The sequence below is a fragment of the Fusarium phalaenopsidis genome (genome assembly GCF_050370095.1).
Source record: "Fusarium phalaenopsidis strain FUZ10S chromosome Unknown contig_32298, whole genome shotgun sequence".
NCBI lineage: Eukaryota > Fungi > Ascomycota > Sordariomycetes > Hypocreales > Nectriaceae > Fusarium > Fusarium phalaenopsidis.
In genome coordinates this window covers 279,020-297,647 of record NW_028145407.1, presented here as the reverse complement: position 1 = coordinate 297,647, position 18,628 = coordinate 279,020, and the positions used below count along the sequence as shown (strand labels likewise).

General features: G+C 53.7%; 3 protein-coding genes across 3 annotated transcripts; 2 read left to right on the top strand and 1 right to left on the bottom strand.

Annotated features, from left to right (window-relative positions):
- Positions 1-2,638: 2,638 nt before the first annotated feature.
- Positions 2,639-4,071, top strand: LRP88_06684 (WSC domain-containing protein; the record flags this gene model as incomplete). The annotated part of the gene is made up of 3 exons (XM_083243222.1): positions 2,639-2,768; positions 2,825-3,090; positions 3,478-4,071. 3 exons carry the CDS (start codon positions 2,639-2,641, stop codon positions 4,069-4,071), a joined length of 990 nt encoding a protein of 329 aa, XP_083100446.1.
- A 2,454-nt stretch (positions 4,072-6,525) lies between these two features.
- On the bottom strand, positions 6,526-13,907 carry LRP88_06683 (transcription factor/nuclear export subunit protein 2-domain-containing protein; the record flags this gene model as incomplete). The annotated part of the gene is made up of 3 exons (XM_083243221.1): positions 6,526-9,043; positions 9,092-9,171; positions 9,222-13,907. 3 exons carry the CDS (start codon positions 13,905-13,907, stop codon positions 6,526-6,528), a joined length of 7,284 nt encoding a protein of 2,427 aa, XP_083100445.1.
- A 910-nt stretch (positions 13,908-14,817) lies between these two features.
- Positions 14,818-16,471, top strand: LRP88_06682 (homoserine O-acetyltransferase; the record flags this gene model as incomplete). The annotated part of the gene is made up of 3 exons (XM_083243220.1): positions 14,818-14,878; positions 15,000-15,390; positions 15,439-16,471. The coding sequence occupies 3 exons, from the start codon at positions 14,818-14,820 to the stop codon at positions 16,469-16,471; spliced, it is 1,485 nt and encodes a 494-aa protein (XP_083100444.1).
- Between the last annotated feature and the right edge of the window lie 2,157 nt (positions 16,472-18,628).

The following is an 18,628-nucleotide window of genomic DNA, read 5'->3' as shown; positions in this document are numbered from 1 at the left end:
TTCCAGCGGAGCGAATGGCCTTGGGACAGCAACACACAGCAGCGATTAGATTAGAGGCCAAGACTCGAGGCCAATTCGGATATTCGGTTGCCGAGGAGGGTGCCTGGGCGATGTGAAATGGATGGTATCCAATTTCATTTACTCAGCCCGGCGGCAAGCCCTCTCAGGTCTAGACTATGGCTGTCAGGAACATGACAGCAATGGCTGAACAAGCGATTTGAGGTAATCGCCAGTAAATGAATGCCTCTGACCGTTGAAGCGTCCGAGCATTTGGAAAACCGTCAGTAGCAACGGAGAGAGAGAGACAGGGATGCCATATCCCACATGTCACCACCAGATTTGGGGATCTCTGCTTCGAATTGCGATTGTCGGTCACTCCAACCCTCCGTGTCCGCCATGTACCTCTACCTGTTTATCGAGATCGCCGTGCCGAGAGCCCACACCCACTTCAGCAGCAAGCAGATCCACCACTCCCACTCCCCCGATGGACTCGACACGACACGCCCCTAGTCACTCAATCGCTGAGCCGAAACCGAAAGTGGCCCAAAACAACACGACACCCGCGCAGCCCAGGGCCTGCGGCGCTGAGCTTTGCTGGTGACGACATCATTCACCAGGGGGCTCCCCCTCTGCTGTCCGGAGAGGGCAGCGGGACGCAGTGAAGCCCAAGGGCACTGCAGAAGCCGCGTGTTTTAGCGTCTTGGGGAGGGTCCTTTCGGTGGTTCATCACTGTGACAGCGGCGTCGATGTCAATTCAGCTTCAGCTTCATGACGACCAGCAATCAGTGATGTATGTGATGGAGTTTGCTTACCTCAGGCATTTTCAAGTCGATCAAATTTATCTCCCTGGACTCAATCAAGCTGAACCGAGTTCCTCTTTCTGCATTCTCCCTCGTTTCTTGTTTCTATTCTGTTCAAACAATTGACTTGTCTCCATTCCTTTCTCTTCACTCCTTTCTTTACTCCCCCTTTTGACCCGGTTTGACCGTCCCGTCACATCACAATCATTCCCTATTGCCACCACCGAGACGGCCAATTCTTCGAGCGCCTCGATACCACCATCATCACCAGAGAAAAACAGAAAAGAAAAAAAAGCCCTCCTTCACTCGGTGTTAGTCCGCGGAGTGACTCGTTTCCGTGCGCGCGCGCAAGCCCATCTTTGCTCCTTCGCTCATCTTGCGCTGGGCTGCGTGGAGCCCTTTAGGTCCTTGGCTTTTTAGCTGAGCATTGGATCCTGACTTGACTTTTGGCCTCACGCCCCCCTGCAGTTCTGTCCTGTCCCCCGGGGGTACGTACCCAGACCACAGGATTCACTGGGCCTCGTAACGGAAACCAAACCTCGTACTCGACGAACAAGAGACAGGACGGACTCTCGGATAGGCTCGCTCGCCTTGTTGTTCGTTCTGACTTCAAGGACATGATCACGAGCAGCTGTCATTGACAGATTGTCGCCTAGACTCGTCTTTTAGACCAAATCTCGAGGGTTAGGCCGTCGCTTCTTCACCCGTCGCTATTCCCGAGCGCTCCTCAGTCCGTCTTCTGGTTCCATCCTTTTTGGTTAGGAATAGGAACCTCGTCTTCCGTCCCTTCCTTCCCGGTTTCCTACCCTGGTCGTTGCTGCTGCCTCTTGACCCTCTCTGCCGCCGCCGCCCCTCCGCTAGTCCCAAGTTAAGGTAGGCTGGCGCTGGCGCGGGCAAGCACCACCCAGGAGTACCGTGCTAGATTGCCAAGGTACAGGTACCTACCTGGCTCTTACCTGATTCGACCACCCTCGTCGCTCCTTCTTCCAGCACCTCTTTTCCCTACCTCTATCCGTACCTACCTTACACTCGCTCTTCCTCTCGTCTCGACTTCACCTCCAGCCACGCATTCCAATCTCTCACCATCTTCCCCAACCTCTTTTCGCCCATTCCGCCTCCGCGATATCCATTTGCCGGCTTGGAGTTGTCCTCTCTTTTCACTTGCTCCCCCCCCGGTAATTTTTGGAATTTTTTGGCTTTACTTGGGACGATCATTTGAATCCTTGGGTCTTTTTTTGGAGGCATCGTTTGCTTGCGTTACGGCTGTGTTGGATTCGCTCTGTGCGTTGGATTATTCGGGCCATTCATCGACGACAAACACTTTTTGAGAGCTTTAACCTGCGCGGTTTGACTCATTCACCACCGTCGTTTTACCTCAACCCAACACCACCGTCGCTATCGTCGAGCTCGAACCAGCGCCGTGATCGATATATCACCTTCGCTCAAGCATACATCTTTCGCCAAACCCCCTCGTCTTGTTCGACAGCTTGGCTGTGCTACCTCCCTCGACCCGGGTCGTCACCCTAGCGATATCAGCTGATCAGTTCCGGTTTCGAGACCTTACTCGCGAAGACAATCCCGGTAGCACTACACATCTCAACATCCGACGTGATATGAATTCGACCATCTGAGTGCTTTCGCGACCGTGTTATGGTGATTCACCTGCTTCATCTGTGTCGCACTCGACTTCACATGCTCTCTCGCCGTCGACTCTATCGGTAAAGGTGTGTTGCAGCAATGGCCATGGACTCGGCCTCCCTCCGCATGCTCTCCATCTCTCTTCGCCTGACAGTTCCTAACCTCGTCTCGTTATAGGCTTTTGGACCAACTTCATAATCATGTTTCCTCCTTGCAGGAACGCCCTGCCAGCAGGCGTGTTTTTCCTATTAGCATCGTCCTGGGCGCCTCGAGCCAGTGCCTTGGACATTGAATACTGCGCCAGCTTCAATACTGGCTCAACCCCCAGGAGTATGTCTTGCACTTACAGACTCGGTTCTCGAAATCTCTAATAACATGATCTACAGACTCGAGCATCTATCAAACGAATGGTCTCTGCCATGACTTCTGCATCGACGACTACGCCTTCGCCATCACGCAGGACAAGCTGTGCTGGTGCTCAAATTACGTCCCCTCCAAATCGACGCAGGAGGATACATCAAAATGTGATATCCCCTGCCCAGCCTGGCCCTCCGAGTACTGCGGTGGAGATGGCCTATACGGTTATGTGTCTCTAGGCAACGTCCTGCCTTCTGGCACACAGGGGCCTTCATCCTCCTCATCAAAGACCACAGTAAGTAGCATCTTGTGATATTCATGCCTACTTGTATTGTTGTGATTGCCATCTATTCATCCATCCATCCATGCCATGCCTGGACAAGCGTCCTCCAGCTTTCTCATCTGCCACGCGTATATTTGATCCTTTCGCCCCCTTCCGGTTGGTAAGACATCGCGGCTTAACTGGCAAAGACTCAGGCACAACCCACTGCGATCATATCCAAGGTAACTGAGACGGTGCAGAACACAGTAACAGTGGAACCGACATCCGAGTCTTCCTCAACCTCAACGGAGGAGCCAGAAAGCTCAACTGTACGCTTGATCTCGACACGCATGCTATTCCAAATCGGAAACTGGTGATGTGATCAATAAGTCGTTGGATAGGTGCTAACCATGGGCTTAGACCGAATCGGAAGAGGAAACCTCGACTTCCACCGAAGACGAATCAACCTCGACAACTACTGAGGAGCCCACGTCTCTGGTGCAGACAGTCACTGCTGGAGGAACTATCAAGACTGTGACAGTTGCCCCAACACAGTCGACCGCCGGTATATCGGCAAACGAAAACGCAAATGAAAAGTCACAGAAGAGTGGTCTTAGTACAGGCCAGGTTGTCGGCATCGTCGTGGGCGTTATTGTTGCCGTCTTGGGCATTGCGGCTCTTGTGCTGTTCTTCTGGTTCCGCCGCAAGAAGCAGCAGAATGAGCAGGAGGCCTTCCATGACGACCCGAGCATCCGGGATAGCTCCTCGGGCATTGCTCAGCGACCTGACATGAGCATGGCGGCCGGCTCACCGGTGTCGGCAGCTGGTGCCAGCAACCGCAACAGCACGCTGCAGGTTGACCCACGAATGGACCCGTTCAAGCAGGGACTATACGTCCGGAGCGCCAGTCACGAAAGCATCAACACGCTGCGGGATGACCACGATTACTCGAGGAGGATTCAGGCACCCAAGGTGCTCCGTGCAACCAACCCAGATCCCACTCCGGGAGCTTGAGGCGTACTCGGGTGACGGTGACGGACAAGCCGATTGACGAAGAATGTTCCACGCGGACGGACACGGGGCCGCTCAAGGTCATGAAGTAAACGAAACGAATTTCGCATTCTCGGGCTCACACATTTCCACACCCAGTTGGGGTTTTTGTTGCATTTCAAGATGATACCAGGAAGGCGTTGGCATTTTTCAGGGACACATTACACAGTGGCAGGCACAACACAAGGCAAGGGACACGTTCCCCCAGCGATTGGCGGGCGGGGTCACGGTCATGGTCATGGTACATATATACACAGCAAGCGGCCGGTATAAGGATTGAAGAGCATGCATGCATGGGATGGCTCATTCATTGGTAGCGAGTGCTATCGGCATGGTTATGGGGACAGTGGCCGGCTGTCTCGTTTCGATTCGGACTTATACTTGGGGCATGAGGACAACGACGACCCTTGCGAGACTGCGATGGATGGACAGTTCGGGGCTGGTGCAGCTATAGTGCGAGGATCTATTGGTCAGGCCATTCTGGCTGAACAAGTTGCACACAGTCATTGCTCCTTTTGGTCTGGATATAATACACAGGGGTCGTCGTTGTCAGTTTCTTTTTGGGATGGATTTCTTTGTACATAGAGTTTAAAGACTATAGGATGAGGAGGATTCCTGGTGGCAAAAAGTATAGTTTTTTCTCTTTCTTGTCGGGGAAGGGTCAGGATGCTGCCTGATGAGTGTTCCCTGGAGTAGTTGATAGCACACACACAATTCAACCAACCACTTACTGGTATGACACAGGTTTGAAATCTAGTGACGTGGTTACTTGTGATGTGGCAGTGCAATGAACTGTACACTCTGTTATGTCTATGATGAGGATTCGTCTTGACTGTCTCACCACATGCAACGACAACTCGAACAGCCACGAAATCATGGCATCAAAGTCAATATTTTGTGTCTATCTGTTTTGGCTGTAAACGGTCTCGACGACTTGTCTCAGCCTGAGCCACGTGAAACAGCCCCTCAAGTCTGTGTCGCCTTGGTTCAACTTCTGGTGAGAGGCGGCAGATGGCGCGTACCTTGTTCTTCTTTTCAACTGTCTACCTGACTCAAAGGTTTTAGAACGGGTTCTGGACGTTTGTGGCTCCCAACTTTTGTAGTGTCAAAAAACATTCTAGACTGTTGAAAAGAAGTTTTGTTTGGTAGATGACGACAGTGGCTCGTTCACATGTGAGGAGTGACGACCGCTTCCGGATATTATCCCCTGGCTAGAGATCCGAGGCTTGGATGTAGTGGCGCCACTTGGATGATTTAGACGCTTTGTACTTGGGGTTTCTGAGGGAAATAGGAGGGTCGAGATCTGCAGAAGTGACTGTCGAACGGGGTATGGCTCAGGGGGCGGAGTGACTCATTCTCGGCGATGGCGAAGAGGGGATAGGGAGGATAAAGGACTGAGTGATTTATGGAAAAAGAGGCGGTAGAATAAACTCGGTTTTGAAGGGACATGGGCAAGAGTCCTTCAATATTCGTATGGACAATGGGTGGGTGCGAGGTGTAGGATAGTACTTAGGCCATCCGTATGAGTAGCACTCTAGAGACAAGCAAAGAAACATCCAATAATAGGGTAATGCCTTGGCTACTCATTAGCCTTAATGCCCACATATTCGTAGTAAATTCTCTTAATCACGCAAGTGGCTTATTACATACTCGCCCCTCGAATCTCAAAGTTTTGTGGCCTTCACCAAAAATACACCATATCTCCCAGGCATGTGCCTTTGTTGTAATCTATCAATGGCCTCGCTCTGTAGACAAGCGCCTTCCTTTTACAATGCTCAATAACCTTGAGCCCGGTTAACCGTTCTGCTCCCAATGCCGTTGAATCTGATGTTACAAAACCGAAAAAAGCAAGTATCGACGCCGGGTATCTAAAATTCAATCCATGCCGTGCCATTCCCAACTCCCCATTTCCCAAGCCTTTTTTAAACAATGAGGTCGAACGATGCGAATTGAAGTCGCCCGCTGGTGCCTCGAGTCTGAATGATGCCATGTCGCATCCATCTCAAAAGTGTGCCGAGTGTAGTAGTGTAGCCCTCCATTTGTGGGTGGCAATAGTAGTGGTAACAGCAGTAATAATTGTAGTAGTAGCAAGTAGTGAATGAAGGAGATGTGTAAGGTAATGCAAGGTCGAACGGAGCAAGCAAAAAATAGACAAGTCCAGATAAACGCCCTGATGATGCGATTTTCGTCTGCTTCGCCGCCGCCGCCGCCGCCGCCGTTCTCGTTCTCTCTCGCTCTTGTTCTTTCTTGATCAGACTTTGCTCGGTCGTATCCGTCCGTCCGTCCGTTGTCCTCCGTGCTGGTCGTCCACCATTGGAACAGCTTTTCTGATCTGATGCCATCTGGACATCTCTTTGGCAAATATCATGACTTTGTTTCCTCCTCAAACTGAACTCAACTGTGCCAATCAACATCCCTTCATCGTCGGGGTCGCTTCTCGCGCTCGCTCGATAATCCGCCAACTCCTTCTTCACTTCTCCTCTTTCGTCCACGTTCCTCTCGTCCTTCGCGGCGATCTTCAGGCCTCAAGCCTCCCTCACGTTGTCCTCCACGTCCACCTCGGCTGCTCCCCCAATCCTCACCGCTTCGCCCACCTTGGCTTTCACCTCGATGCCGACTCTCCCGTCCCTGCACCAGGTCTCTTCCGCTGGTGGGAGGAGGGCCCATTGGTTCGCGTCCACTGCTGCCTTGATCTCTAGTCGACCGCCTCGAAGACTCTCGCTCCTCTCGGCCACCCTCGCCAGCTCCCGAGCGTCGCTCTCGATACTCACGATGCTCCTTGCCGTCACGTTCTCGGCCGGGCGTTCGTTCTCTATCTCGCTCTCGGCTGCTTCGACGTGAGGCGCGATTGGACCGGCTTTCGCGATCCCGACGGCTTCGTTCATGCTCACCACGACCAGATGATTCATCCCCGTTGGCAGGTCCTCGGCTTGATGTTTCATGTCGGACCGGGTCTTGACGTTCAACAACAGGCGTGCTAACAGGAGAACCCCCCGTGAGGACCTGTGCATCTGAACCACCGAGCGTCTGTCTGGGTGGGTTCCTTCGCATGCTACTGCTTCGACTCATGTCTGGCATGTTTGCCTGTGCTTGCTGCAGCGTGCTGTTTATACCAGCCAGCTGCCTCCGGCTGCCACCATTGCGGGATCGCTCGTTGGAAGAAGCTGGACCAGTGGGTACACCTCCGTCGCCTGCTGGGGATCCTGCGTAGTTACCGGGGGTTTGACGGGGCCCAGGGCCTGATCCTCGGTCTGGTGTATTGGTTCCAGGCATGGACTGACGACCATGGCCATGACTGTGACTTGGGCCATGAGGTGGTGGTCCTGGTGGAGGAGGAGGAGGCAGCGAGTTACCGATTTGAGCAAGTCGTTCGGGATGAACACCTGAAGGTGTTGCGTTGGTCGATGCAGGAGATGGCATGCCTTGGCCCGGGCCAGAGTTTCTAACTCTGCCCTGTGGGCCTCCAGGAGTGCTCGACGGAGTCACTGGTCCAGCATTTTGCTCATACCCGCCTCGTCGTCCCCTGCCTGACGATGGGCCAGTTGGAGGAGGCCTGTCAGGAGTGGGTGGTCGTTCGGTTTCTGGGGCAGCGAATCGGTTGTCCAGTCGACCTGGAAGGCCTTGAGGTCCACCATGACCGCCCCTTGCGGATCCTCGTCCACGACCTCGAGGGCCGTAGGGAATATCGGCCACGCTCTGAATCGGGTTGAGACGTCCATACGAGTCATCCTGATGAGGCGGCTTGTGCTCAGGCTCCGGACCGCGTGAGGAGGGACCGTGGAAGCCCGAGGCGTCGCGAGTCTTGCTTCCGGACGCTCTATCATTGTCACGATCCGCTGGCCTTTCACCGCGATAGTTGCTCGGCATTGGGGAACGCTCCCGAGGGTCTCTCCCTGAAGCTCGGTGATCTGCTGGATGATTCCGGTCGTGTCGTTCCTCACGGCCTTCTTGGGGACCACTCTCGTGTCCATAGCGCCCGCTTCGTCGAGGAGACTGAGCACGTGAGTTGCGATCACGTCCTTCGTCTCGAGGTGGGCGGGATGGCGTGCTGTCTCTGTTCTCCATCAAGGCTGCCCTTTCTGGATTGACGCCCTCCATCGGTTCAGCAGGAGCATTCTTACGGCCCCTACTGGGTCGATCAGAGCCAGGGGCACGGGTTCGCTCAGGTTCTTGGGCAAGTAAGGCAGCCCTTTCAGGGTTGATATGAGGCTCGGGTGCGTCGGTGTTACCAGTAGGCGCAGTGGGAGCTTGAGCAGGCGGCTCATTTAAACGGCCGTGCTCATGACCTCGACCGCCTCTAGAATCCCGAGGCCGCTCACGCTCGTGGTCATTACGGCGCGATGGCGCGTCAGGCCTCATCTGTTCTCGGCTGTGCTCCTGTCCCCGGCGATCAGAGTACTCCCGCGGCCGATCGGGGCGAGAAGCATCAAAAGATCGGTTATCACGCTGTTCGCGCACCTCACGGTGATCGCGATTCTCGCGAGGCTCTCTAGGTTCTCTCTGGTCTCGATTGTCGCGAGAGTCTCGGGGCTCACGAGGGTCTCTGGTGCGTGGATCCCGTTGCTCCTTGCCGTCTCGCCGATCATGTCCTCGAGATTGGTTATATCGCTCGGGAGTGAAGTGAGCAGGGATGGGCACATCAGGCCTGCTTGGGAGTGTATGGGGAGGGCGATCGGGAAGGGTGTTTGGCCGAGCATCAGCCTTGGGCCCGTTTGGCCCAGAGCCAGGTCCTGAGCTTGGAGCTGACGAACGAGGACCCTGTGGAGTTGAATCACGCTTGTTGCTGTCCCTGGGTCCTGTAGGCTTGGCAGGCAATGAGTCCTTTGGAGTGCCTGCGGTCTTTGTCGCGGTGTCGGTGGCAGGGGACTTGCTGTCCTTTGCATCCTTTACCTCCCCATCCTCCTCCTCAGCCCCGGACTGCTTTGCTCCGAGTGTCCTGTATCGAGTTAGCAGTGAATTAGATTGCTTCATATGTAGAACTTACTTGGAAGAGCCCGGTCTGAACTCTGGCGCAGTAGCACGCAAGTTGGATGATTTGTCCGTTTCATTTTGAGCGGCTCCGGCCTGTCAAAATATTAGCATCGCCTAGAAACACGTCTTTCGCATGTACTTACACCACCAGGGCGGAAAGCCTGGACCATAACCCATTTGGATTTTCTTCTCTGAAGTTCGGACATTGCGCCCTGAGCGGCAACCGCAAGATCAACGCGCCCACCGACCTCGCTATCTGGCGAAGGCTTGGAGGCTGTTTCTTGCTTGGTAATGGTCTGAAGAAGGGCTGAGAACCTGGTAGCCATGAAGTCGATGGCGGGGAAATAGTCGAGCACAGCCTTCAGCACCGTGATGGCGTTTCGAATATGCATCCATTCTGCACCCTCAAGGCAAGAACGGAGTGCACTGTTGAGGTTCTTATGCCATTTGAACAGCATGTCACGGAACTGCTCATGCTCCACAAAGGTGAGTGGCTTTCCATTGTCGTCGACAGTGAGGGCAAACCCAAGACGAGGTTGGTCGCTGGGGCCTTTGCCCTCCTTCTCGTAGGCGCCTAGTCGAGGCTGATCCTTGGATGCCTTGTCTTTTTCATTAGGCACGGTGGCATTCTTGTGCCATCGCGAAAGGTCCTCCAGGATAAGTTTCAAGAAGTGCCCAAGGTATTCGGCCTCCATGACACTGGATGTGAAGATCAGTGATCGCAGTCGGTTGGCGTTGAAAAGGCGATCATAGAGCGACATCAACTTGAAGCCAGGGGCATTCCACTCGTGAAGGGCCTTGATAAACCTGTAGGTATACTCCGCATCTGCTGTAGACAGGAGCATTCGAGGTAGGAAGCACTGCTCGAGCAAGACATCGGAGATGCTATCCGGCTTCGCCCTAGGCTCAGGGAACGAAGACTGGAACTGCTTGCTTAGGTAAAACTTCCACTTGCCCTGTCGGAGGAGATGTTCGGCGCATTCTTCATGAAGGCCGATCTGGAGTTGCATCAACTCCTTTCTCTTCTCTACCTTGCGCTCCTGTCCTCGCCTCGACATGTCGGTGCGATCTCGAGATACAGCCAGCTCCTCGCTCTTGAGACGATCCTTTTCTTGTCGATAGATCTTCTCAGGGCAAAAGAGATCACCCAGCTGGAGAGCCCAGAATGTCGCATAGAGATCTGGGGTAATCTTTTGCCAGGTTTCAGGGCGGGCGCAATCTTGGATCGAGTCCACGATGGGCTGCAGTGCCGCCCTGACGAGCGAAGGAACGTCAGACTTCTGTGATCGTGGGGAATTAGTTGAGTTGGATGTTGGCGAGCTTTGGGTTCCCACCTGTTCGTCGGCTTGGACGGGTTCCTGGGGGGTTTCGTTTCCACTGTTTGCCGCTGGGGTATTCGACATGGAAACATCTCCGTCCTTGTCCGCGGGCTGAGAACCCTTCTCCTTTCCCTTTGGTTCGTCCAGCTTCTTCGCCTGCCATGGAAACATACGGTGGGCGAGGCTGGCCCTTCCGATAAGGAATGCGGGGCCGGCTTCGAGGCCATAGGTGTGAATGAGGTCGGGGATAGACGGTACAAGCGCATCGAACTCGGCAGGCTCGAGATTGCTCCAGAGAAGGTCCAAGTATTGAATCAGGATGCGGTGGGAATCGTCAATGATCGATGACAGGTACTTGATGTGAGCTTCGTCGTCAGGTACTTGGAAGAGTGCTGCTTGTCGGTACTGGGCCAAGTTGATGAGCAGCTGCACACCAAGCTTGGAGTCAGTCAAGGCCTGGATCAGGCGCTTCGAACTCCTGATGTTCTCAAACCGTTTGTCTTGGCCGCGGATCAGAGTATGGCGTCGCAGACATTGTCCTCCGGCCATGGATAAAACTTGGTGATCAGTGAAATCCACCGAATCGACAATTCCGCCCATGGATGTAATGAGCTCCTTCAGAATGATCAAGTCGGTAGAGTTGCCCTTGATTAACTGGTCATTAACATACTGAAGAACGGGTGTAGCGTTCAACACGGTATATCGCCGGAACACCCTGCCGGAGAACCTTGAGAGAGCCTGCAGCCACTTGCTTGTGGTAAGAGCATGTTCGGCTTGTGTGCGGCTCCTGGACTTGCCCAGAGAGTTCATCAATGACCAGACAAGGACATCGTACGAAAGCTCCGTAAAGTACTTGGCACACTCCACAAAGGCCTCGATCAAGTTAGGGTAAGATTCAAGCTGCTCGAACGCAACCCTGAAGACGATGCCAGGAGACGAGTAGCTGGTCTTGGCGAGTTGTTTGGCCATTTCGCTCAGGTTAGTCAGAGAGACACGCTTCATAGTGCCACGGGTTTCCGAAGTTGCTCTTGCAAAGGCGGCTTTCATGGCAGGGAGGCGAGAAATCTGTCCTTCGAACCACTCGGCATACATAGAGTAGCGAGTTGTCATGGGGTAGTGCCTCAGGAGATCCCAAATAGCATTCACGGTCGAAGCGTTGGCCTTTGTGTGACTGAGAGCGGGCAACAGAAGTCTTCGAAGGAGATCGTGCCAACGGGCCAAGTTGTCCTCCGACTTGTCTTCAGCAAGACTCTTGGCTCCGATTCTAGCCAACTTTGTCAGCAGAGCCTCATCTTTGCCGATGTTGACACCCGAGATGTTGAGAAGGGTTCCGCAAAGAGTAAAGATGTCATCAACGGTTTGACAAACAGGGACATTGTCTGCCCACTCATCCCAGTAGTATCGGTAAGTCTGCGATTCGTTGGTGTCCGTCTTATCGGGGAAAGGCCATCTAAGAGATTTCCGAGTTGTGAGCCTGCTGAGCCGCACACTGCCCTTGGGGAGTCCTGATTGATCGAAGTCGGGAACAAATTTCGTTGGACATCCGGATTCGCTCTTTATGATAGGTCGGCTATCGTTGAAAACTTTGTCGACACAGTGGTGGAGGATGCGATGGATTCGTTCAAGGACCTCAGGAAAGGCTTCAGGGATCCAAGGGAAGCGACCGAGGATGAACAAGGACTCGGGAATAGCGCCGATGGTGAGAAGCTGAGTGAGCAACGATACCTTTTGCTCCAGAGGCTCAGGTAGTTTCGGCTTGTTGTCTGTTGCTTCTGTTGTGGCTTCCTTCACCTCCGCTTCGGCCTTCTTGGGAAGCTCTCGTCGAGGGAGGGTCGAGGAGATGGGATTGTCATCGTCTCCTTGAGGCAGGACGCCAGCCATCAGGAGCGCATTCATAGGGCCACCTCGTGAAGCTCGCTCTGCCTCCTCAACTTTCTTCATTTCCTTCTCACGGACTTGCTCCATGTCTTCGTCAGCTGGTGAGAGGTGAGGATAGAGGTCGATGATGGAGATGAAACCAATCTTGATGAGAAGAGCAGCCAGGTAGAGCAAGTTCGCAGGGAGAACATCAGATTCATCTCGAGCTTCAGAGTTGTAAAATCGAAGCTTGAAGCCGAGCAATTGTGCTGCAGTTCGGTTGCCTGCGGGGGGCAGTGTCTTGGTTTCCTGCACCCATTGTCGTTCGAGGTCAGCAGCAGCATCGTCGCCCTCAGCTCCATTGGTGATGGTGAGTTTCTGCGAGTCAGAGTCCGCAACCTGCCGGCCACCCAACTCGAAGAATGCACCCAGATGAATTTCTCGGCCTCGATCCCAGAAAGCGATGTCCCGGGTTAGCTTCTTCTCTTCCAGAAGCTTCTCATCCTCCTCTGTCGTCGTCCATTGCGAGTATCCGGGGGTAGCCCAGAGAGGTAGGCCACCGACATAGACCGCGGCGCTGAACTTGAGGTGAGATCGGGGCCACCAGGAGCTGACTCGGAGGAATTTGACAAAGAACTTGAACTGCTTGATAAGGACGGCAGCAGCAACATCAAGCGTGACATCAAGCACCCTGCCGACATCCAAGTCAAAGGTTCCAATCAAAGCCTTGATTCGCTCAAATGTCTGCTCAGCCATTTCGGGAGGAGGCGGTGCAACACTGCTAGTGGTAAAGAGCTCCGTGATAAGCTTCGAATATCCTTCGGTTTCCTCGCGAAGTAGGTTGTAGTTGGCTTGTCGGTAAAGAAGATTTGTTGCCTGTTTGATGCCCAGCTTTGCAAAGTTGTCTCTGATCAGTCCAAGTTGTTGCAGAACTGGTGCATCGAAAACCTGTCGCATCAAGCTGGAGGAAACACCGGTAGCAATGAGGAATTCGCGAAGGGTCGGCCGGTAAATAGCGGGCTCGTTGTCCATGACGATCGACAAAGAGTCAAGGAGGAGGGTATGGGGAGCAAACGCGTATGATTCCTTAATGATCTCCGACGTTTCGTCTCCAATGATCTCCTTGACGCAGGCACCCGCATCAGCAGGTGGAAGTCGAGCCTCAACAACGGCATGGATAAACTCTTGGAACAAGCTTGACAGTTCAGTAATGTCAACATCGTCGCGCGATTGCTTTCCGTGCTGTAGGATCTCGTCTCGCCCACGCTCGGCCCAGGTGCTAATCTTTTCGTCTGTGAGGTTATCGTATCGGTACGTTTGACGGACCGGAGAGACCGGCCTCTGAACAGGCTGTGGCGCGGGTTTCCTGACTGCGGGAGGAGGCGGAGGAGGCGGAGGAGGCGGAGGCGGCGCGTGCGAAGAGGAGCTGGGTCGTCGTTGAGTAGGGGAAGGGTTTGGTTGATGATTTTGCGGAGCTCGGTTGTGGCCTTGGGATGAGTCGCGCCGACTGGGACCACGAGGTCCTCTACCGCGGCCACGCCCCATGCCGTCGTCGCGGTCGTGTTGACCAAGCATCGTATCGCCAGGGCGATGCGGGGAAGAACGGCCTCCTTCGACCGAAAGGCGGTCGTTTCTCTTGCGTTTCGGAGGCATAGCTCTCGATAAATTCGTGAACGGGGTGATGATTATCTCATTAGATGGTAGCGTGTCGTTATGTTCGTCAAATAGACTGTAAACTTGAGGTCTAGAGGGAAAGTCGAATAAGTTGCATGCTTGGAAAAGACGGAGCAGAAAGGTTGAAAATGTGGCACGTGTTTGCTGATGCCGTCGGCGCGGAGAGGAAAGACTGACTTTTGACGACAAAGGAGTTTCAGGTGGGGAAGGTGGTGGTCGCGCGAACAAGGCCAAGGGAATGAATTGAAAGAGGAAAAGAGGATGAGAAAAGGAAGGGGCACGCGATGGCTGCAGTAGCAGCTAGGCCGGCGGCGTCGGGGGAGATGCCGTTCAACTGACGGACGATGTCGCGATGAGGTTGGAGCAGAAGAAGCCGATGCGAAGCTCCAGACTAGGCATGTCACGACGTTTTGGCAGCCTTACTGGGGAAACAAGGCTGCCAACGCGCGCTGGAGCAACGACGCACGCACGGGCCAACACGGTTGGGGAAGATACGTACCACAGTCCCAGTCTGGAAATTTCAGGATTCACGTGACGCTGCACCTGACCTCCGTTCCCGGCCGATGTTGACGCAGAGCAGACTCTTGCGCCTGCGACGTGATTGGCCAACTCCCAGCCGGTCCTGGGGACGGGCAGAATTACGCCATCGCAGGGACGGGGTTTTTTCACCTAAACTTGCGGGAATCACTTCTTTTGGGAGAATCAAGCTGGAAACTACTTTTTACTAGCAGCTGGCTATCCGTTGGGTCCAATTTTTTGGTGTTTCACGGCTTCTCGGGGTCTACCTGCCCGAATATCAACCCTGGACGAGTCTTGAGCGACCCCGGCCCGATTCTCTCTACAACAGTCTCTGCTCTATCGCAAGGCCTTCTACAGCGACCAAGAAGCAATGCCGACCGCTACAGTCGCCGAAGGGTCTGCCTCCAATGGCACGGCTCAGAAGCATTATGGTCAGTATTTCTCTTGTCTACAGCATATCGATCTCTGTTTGCTCTTTCATCCCTTGCCTATCATCCCCTTCCTGAGTCATCTCCATTCCAATATGAGGACCGATCACTGAATACCTGCAAGAAAGAACGCACTCGCAACCTGAGAATCCGTTTGCTGCTCTGATTCCCGATCAGCAACTGGCAATCATCCCAGAGTTCACGCTTGAGTCCGGAGTAACCCTCCACAATATCCCCGTCGCTTATACCACTCGGGGTAAGCTGAACGCAGATGGAACCAATGCCATGGTGATTTGCCATGCGCTTACTGGAAGCGCCGATGTGAGTGACTGGTGGGGCCCTCTGCTTGGGGGTCCTGGTCGGGCGTTTGATACATCGAGGTTCTTCATCGTTTGCATGAACAGCTTGGGCAGCCCCTATGGTACTGCCAGCCCAGTGACTGCCAAGGACGGCGACCAAAGCAAGGGCCGATACGGACCTGAGTTCCCTCTCACAACTATCCGAGATGATGTCAAGTAAGTGAAGGCCAAAACGCTTTGGGGTCCAGCTACTAACCGTGATAGCCTCCACAAACTCCTCCTCGACGACCTAGGCGTCAAGCAGATCGCTGCCGTGATTGGCGGGTCTCTTGGTGGCATGTTCGTGCTCGAGTGGGCTTACTTTGGCAAGGACTACATCCGATGCATCGTTCCCATTGCCACCTCGAGTAGACACAGCGCTTGGGGTATCAGCTGGGGTGAGGCTCAGCGACAGAGCATCTACGCGGACCCCAAGTACGACGACGGATATTACCCGTTCGAGGACCCCCCTTCCACGGGCCTGGGTGCCGCACGCATGTCTGCTCTGCTCACTTACAGAAGCCGTAACTCGTTCGAGAGCAGGTTCGGACGCAACATCCCCGACCCCTCCAAGGTTCAGACTATCGGTGGACGACCGCGTCCCTCGACCCCTTCAGAGGCGCACTTCCATATCCACAACGACGGCCATGTTGTCAAGCGCAGCTCGCTGTCTCGCCACAACAGCACTAGTGATGCTCCGGCTTTGGCAACCGAGTCACCTGCTGCACCCGCCAACGCCGCAGACCCCCAGTTCCACGGTCCTAACAAGGACAGCCTCACGGGAGGTGAGCTGCCACAGTCGACCTATTTCTCGGCTCAGTCGTATCTGCGGTACCAGGGTAGCAAGTTTGTGAAGCGGTTCGACAGCAACTGTTACATTGCCATGACCCGCAAGCTGGACACACACGACGTGTCGCGCAACCGGGCAGACACTATTGCCGATGCGCTGGCTTTGATTCAGCAGCCCACCCTCGTTCTGGGAATCGAGAGCGATGGTCTCTTCACCTTTGCTGAGCAGGAAGAGATTGCGCAGCACGTTCCCAACGCGCGCCTGGAGCGCATTGACAGCCCCGAGGGCCACGATGCGTTCCTGCTGCAGTTTGAGCAGGTCAACAACTATGTGCTCGGCTTCCTCAAGGAGGTGCTGCCTGATATCATGAACAAGGACGGTGGTGCGCCCGAGGAGGCTTCAGTAGGACAACTGACCAAGTCGAGCACCTTTGGCGAGGCAGAGGTGGAGGATATCACCGCTTGGTGAGCCGATGACAGAGAGAAGAAAGAACAAAAAAAGAGAATCATGTATGGCTTTTCCTTGCTCAAAAGACGAGTAGATATAAACAGGAATGGATGGCTGAAATGTAAGACGGATTACAAATGCATAACTGTTGTTTTTTGGACACGTGCCTGTTGTATGTCTGCTTCTCAACTTCGGACCACTTAGAGAGTCCCATTGATGTTCTCATAATTGAAGCATTAGGTCATCATGTACGAGCTGGCTTGTTGACCTCGTGAGTTGACCTAAATTGAGTAATCGTACGCTTAGGGAACAGCAGCTCAAAGAGCGGCTTGGATACTTAGGGCTCTGAGAGAGAGGAGCTGTGAAGCCGACGGTGTGATGTATACACCACGCCTTCCGGTGCCATTCAACACTATATCATCATCGTCCCTTCATCGTACAGCTTCATTGATTGCAGACTCACTGGCGTAGTCTAGATCTCGTGTACTTAGATGATCAGGAGCCCAAAAGCGCCTCTGTTACCTTGGTACAGTCTAGTCCAACCTGGCGCTTGACGCCTCCCCGTGTGCAAGGGGCTCAAACGTTTCTCCTTCGCCTGGATATTTCCGCGCAAAGTTTACGGACGCTAGTTTCATGTTTATTGGAAATAGAAACAGGGTCGTCGCGTGCCTCTTGGATCTAGCAACTGAACTATCGATCTGGGCGTTTGGCTTTCGCGAACCTTTTTTCTCCACATTGACGAGATGAGTGAGAGCAAAGTGGGCAAATTTGCCCCTACTTAAAGATTTGAGAAGAAAGTAAATTAGTTTTGGCCTCTTTTTCGTTTCAGTGTGTGACCAGACTGTGTAGAGTGTTAAGCGGCGATGCTTTGGCTGGCTTGCCTGAATGGAGTCGTTTCACGACCGTTTGCACAACACGTCGACCATGGCTAGTTAGATGAGAAGATGACTAAGTGATTTGGCAGAGAAAGGGCACCCGAAAGGCCTGATTATTACAAAGCACAGAGACGGTATTATGAATCGAGTCTTGAGTCGAATAACTCAACTGGGCCCACCCCTAGGTTTCGCGAGACGGTCATCCACCTGGACAGTTCCATTCGGGTTCAAACATGCAAGGGTGGCTCTCCACGGTGCCTGGAATCTATTCTTGTCCAAGTTTGAGGATTAATTGTAGTACCTAGGCTGTGTTTACACCATATTCCGGACTCTCTTTCATAACTTGCGCTGAGTTCTTGGTGCTCTTAGGTTAAGGGCAAAACACCCAGCTCTCGGCCACTAGGATGGTGCCTTCAACAAGAAAGATAAGAGCTAGGATCCAAAATTGGACCTAATTGACAAGATAGGCTTGTCGCAAGTCTTGTCGCTAGCATCGAAACTACTAAACTCTTGGGACTGGTGGCTGGTAGATCGAAAAGTCAAGATCGTGAGACGCCTTTCCGTTGACCCGGGCCTCAATTACGGAATGTGTCCAGCGACGGTAAAGCTTACATGACAAGAACTCAAAGTGACCAGGATCTGCACTGCCTTGTCTCGAAGAGTGTCATACGAGGGGGTTCATCAAGCTAAGACCCACGAACCGAGACGTCGGGTTCGATGATGCGACCAACAATCACAGTTGGTGATGAAAGTATCACGAAACTGCCTTCGCAAGGAATAGGAGCAGCTTGGAGCTTCAGCTTCAGAGCATGCCCAACCGGCGCATGGGATGCCTTCCCGAAGCCCACTTATCTGGTCGCTGAGCAGGGTTGCTGTGCCTCCTGGGCGTCGCCTCCGGATTACGATTCTATGTGGTAAGTGATTCCTTTTACTCGTTGATCCTACACTCTTGGCCGTGCTGCCTGCTCTCGTAATTAAATTGTCGCGTTTGTCAAAGTTGTTTCTTGGCTTGCAAGAACCTGGCCGCCTCGTTTTTTCACCACTGCTAGGTCTCCCTTGATAAGAGCCTCGGTATCTGTATGCGGATTCGGGGTGAGCGGTTGCACCAGCTCTCTGGGAGCTGGAAGCTGGGAGCAGGGGAGAAGGGTGAGACGAGCGCAGCGACGGCCAGGTATGGAGACAAACTCTCACCTAGCTCCACGAGACGCCAGATGTGGGGAAGACAGGGCCAGGTCAACAAGACACACGTGAAGAACCGATTGGCTCGGTGTGAGACAAGAGGCCCCTGTCAGAGTGAGCGAGA